The following is a 3647-nucleotide window of genomic DNA, read 5'->3' on the forward strand; positions in this document are numbered from 1 at the left end:
TGTCATTTTGCTGAATTGTTATCGACTTGGGGTAGTTTTTTTTCTATATATATTTTTTGCGTCGGACTTACTTTTGCTAGCATCAAATAATCAGCATATACGTGCAGAAACTAAAGTGTTAATTCTTATGGGCTAGGGTATAATTTCTCTCATTTATACTATTGTAAAATTAATACGATGAAAAATCTTACCATGTATATTTTCTTTTGAAGAATCCCAGTAACATAACGATCCTGAGGACCTGAATTCAAATATTTTCATGGATACATTTGATTCAGAAATTAAACGTAAGTCTTCTGCTTTGTAAGTTTCGTCAGCACAATGAATCGAACATTATTATATTGTGGCTATTTGATATTTTTGACCTAGCTTCATTTTTGGCTGCAGTTAGTTTATTGGCTTGTATATTTCGGAGAACTCTTGTTATAATGGCACATCCCTGAATAACTAAATGAAGTATATACATGTACATGCTTACATGTATATATAAACGTGTTTATATGCTCCAGATATACTGTATAGCCAGTATCAATGCTACATGTACTGTTACCAAAAACAAATTACGGGAAACATACGAAACACTGGCTTGATATATATTTTTTTTAAAACAGATTGACACTGGCATAATATACATTAGCTACTCTTTAAAATAAAGTTTTGTAAAAATCAGATTTTTCACCGAACTTAAGATTTAATAGATTATTTATTTTCATTATTTTCATTCTTTAAGGTTTACTAGTGATGTAATAGGAGACAGAGAGTAGCGAGAAAATGCCTGGAGATTCTTGAAGTTACATGTAAGTGTTTTAGGAAGTTCCTGAATTAATCTTATTTCTATGCTTCAAATTGTTAAGTAACAGAAATCTGAAATACTTGGAGGAGAATTCTCTCATTATCATGTTTATTTCCGTTTCAACTACAATATTTTATTTTAAAAAAGGTGACTGATATATGTATTGTAATAAAAACAGGTTTTTTTTCTATTATACATGTGTTTAATGTAATTGTCACTGTCCGTCTCCCTCCAATTGTTTGTCCAGTCTTTCCTTGTTGGCTATTTATGAAGAACAATGATAAACATTTTCGATTACTTCATATGAGTCCAGCTACCAGCTTCTAAAATAGCTATTATTTTATTATTTCATACAGTATATACTGTATAATAAAGCAATTATTGACTTCTAGTAAAGTAATACAAATATTTAACACCCAGTCAAAGCAATGCTCATATCTGACTCGAGTCCCTGTTAACACATCAATTTACATGTTTGATAAATCATTGTAATAACATTATGAAGATCACTATTGCATGATACACTGTATAAACAACAAGTGATGGATACAATGTTTCATATTTATTCAACATACAATAAGTAAATGCCCAGACGCCCTTTAGTTTCTGATGCTTTTACAACATATTTATAACTTATTTGTATTAATATATCATTAAAATGGTTAAAGGTAATTCCCAGTGAGAATTAGATACTTTCGATTTTATAAGTTGAACTGCATAAACCTGTCCATTTAGAAGATGTCGAAATTGAAAACAAAATTTATTTGATATAGTTACCATCATATGCATTTGAATACTGCATTTATTCACATTCAAAATGCATCTATTTACTATTTTTCAGATGGGTCGTTGAGGCTGTGAATGGACGGTTAAAAACCTGGAAATATTTGGATCGTGTGTTGCCAAACTCACAGATTCCATACATAGGCGATATTGTCAGGATTGTGTGTGCAATCTTCAACAAGTTCGGTACACCAATAAGCACGGGGGATGCAGAGCAAGATCAACTGCTAGGATCGAAAATGTTGCATTTGTCACGGAAGCAGAATTCTCTTTGGGAGAGAATTGAACGAGAAGGCCTTTTCAATCGACCTAGTAAGTGGCAGAAGATGGAGACCACAACTGATATCATATTTCCTGTTCTGACAGAAGAAGACCTGCGGAATTTGACACTGGGAGTGTATCAGCTCAAACTGGCACGGTCCTACACACAGGAACATATGAGCGAAACGGGAGGATATGAAGTATCTATCTGTAAAGTAGATGCTAATCTGATCAATGCCAAGATACAGAGCCGACATTTTTCCTCAAAACTTTACCAATTGTGGGTATCATTTGATGATTGTAATGTGCAAGGATGGTACTGTACATGCCGTGCTGGGGCGAGGGTGGTTGGGACTTGCTCCCATGTTGCATCCATCTTATGGTATATGGGATTTGCACGTCATTTAGACAAGTCCTTTGACTTTAGTAAGGACTGGACACAATATTTACAAGATGCCAGTTATACACCAGACCCAATCAGTATTGATGAGAGTGATGATGAAGGTAACACGGAGGAATAAAACAGCACAGCTTTACCGATGTAGCCATGTAAATTACATATAAATTTCGGAATCTCCAAAAATGTAATTACAAATGCACGATGGTCACTTGATCGACTGAGGAATTGACTTTAATCTCGAATGACAATGTATTTTGTTAGTGCATAATGTTTATTTGAAATAACTTTTAACTTTTGTAAGAATCATTAACTGTAACATGTTTGATTTCATATCCTTTTCAAATTAACCAAGAATATAAAGATAACCGTGTACGGAAGTATTGACAAATTGATGTACTGATTATTGCATGTACTGTTGCTATGGTGAAATATTTAGTTGCTATGGTAAGACATGGTTACTGTGGAATACCACCTATATGCTCTATTGTATCATCATATTTACATTTTTAAGATGTACCATAATCTAAACAGCCCTTGAGTATTATCATCAATTTTCTGTGTCCTTTATTGTATTTATTACAATCCGTTGCTATGGAGAGAGTTTGGTTGTTATTGTGTTGCTAGGAAATCTTAAACATGTAATATATGATGGTTGATCACAAATATGATATGATTTTTAAATCATACCATTGATATGTAAAAATTGATTAAATATTTTCACCAAATAATAAAAAAAAAAACAGTGAAATATCACTAAAATGTGCAAATAGACGGTAAAGAGTAGGTTGGTTTCCAGGCCCGTTGCTAGGCAACGCATTGTCAGAATTATTGAAAACTTGTTTTTTTATCAATGTCATATGTCCATGTTTGCATGATATAAAAATTAAGAAAATCTATGCTGGGGCCAAAATTGACCCTTAATGCATCTACTCCTTTGATTGTTGTGTATGAAATTTACGAAATATAATTTACCAACCAGACGAAATGTTGTCATACTTTATTCTTTTAAAGATTCATCAGGACAAATGCTAGATAAATACTTTGATGGCGAATGTAAATAAATAACTATCAGTCAGTTTTGTTTTAAAAATCAATGAAAAGAAAAATAAATAAACGAAAATTAAAGGAATGAATAAATTAAGGCAACTTACCCTACTGAGGTTATATCAATTTTATCCTTTGGGTCTATTTCCGACACTGTTCATAACTTGACAAGTCACCGCACACTATCACCAGCAACACTGGGATCCCTGCAGTTCTAATTAATCGTTGACGTAAAAAGTCAACACTGATAGCTAAACGTCTGTTAATGTATAAAACAATGTATTCTATAACACTGAACAACTCTTTGTTAAACTATTCTGGACTTCAGGTGTTTGTTGTCATATATCCATTGAAACCAATTCCTTG

At 32.6% G+C, this 3647-nt stretch overlaps 1 protein-coding gene across 1 annotated transcript; it reads left to right on the top strand.

The window, feature by feature from the left end:
* Nucleotides 1-791: 791 nt before the first annotated feature.
* Nucleotides 792-2881, top strand: LOC132557455 (uncharacterized). The gene is made up of 2 exons (XM_060221942.1): nucleotides 792-797; nucleotides 1635-2881. Exon 2 carries the CDS (start codon nucleotides 1816-1818, stop codon nucleotides 2356-2358), a length of 543 nt encoding a protein of 180 aa, XP_060077925.1. The 5' UTR covers nucleotides 792-797; nucleotides 1635-1815; the 3' UTR covers nucleotides 2359-2881.
* Nucleotides 2882-3647: the final 766 nt, after the last annotated feature.

This window comes from Ylistrum balloti, unplaced genomic scaffold (genome assembly GCF_031769215.1).
Source record: "Ylistrum balloti isolate Yb309-2 unplaced genomic scaffold, AGI_CSIRO_Ybal_v1 Utg370672, whole genome shotgun sequence".
In the NCBI taxonomy this organism is placed as follows: domain Eukaryota; kingdom Metazoa; phylum Mollusca; class Bivalvia; order Pectinida; family Pectinidae; genus Ylistrum; species Ylistrum balloti.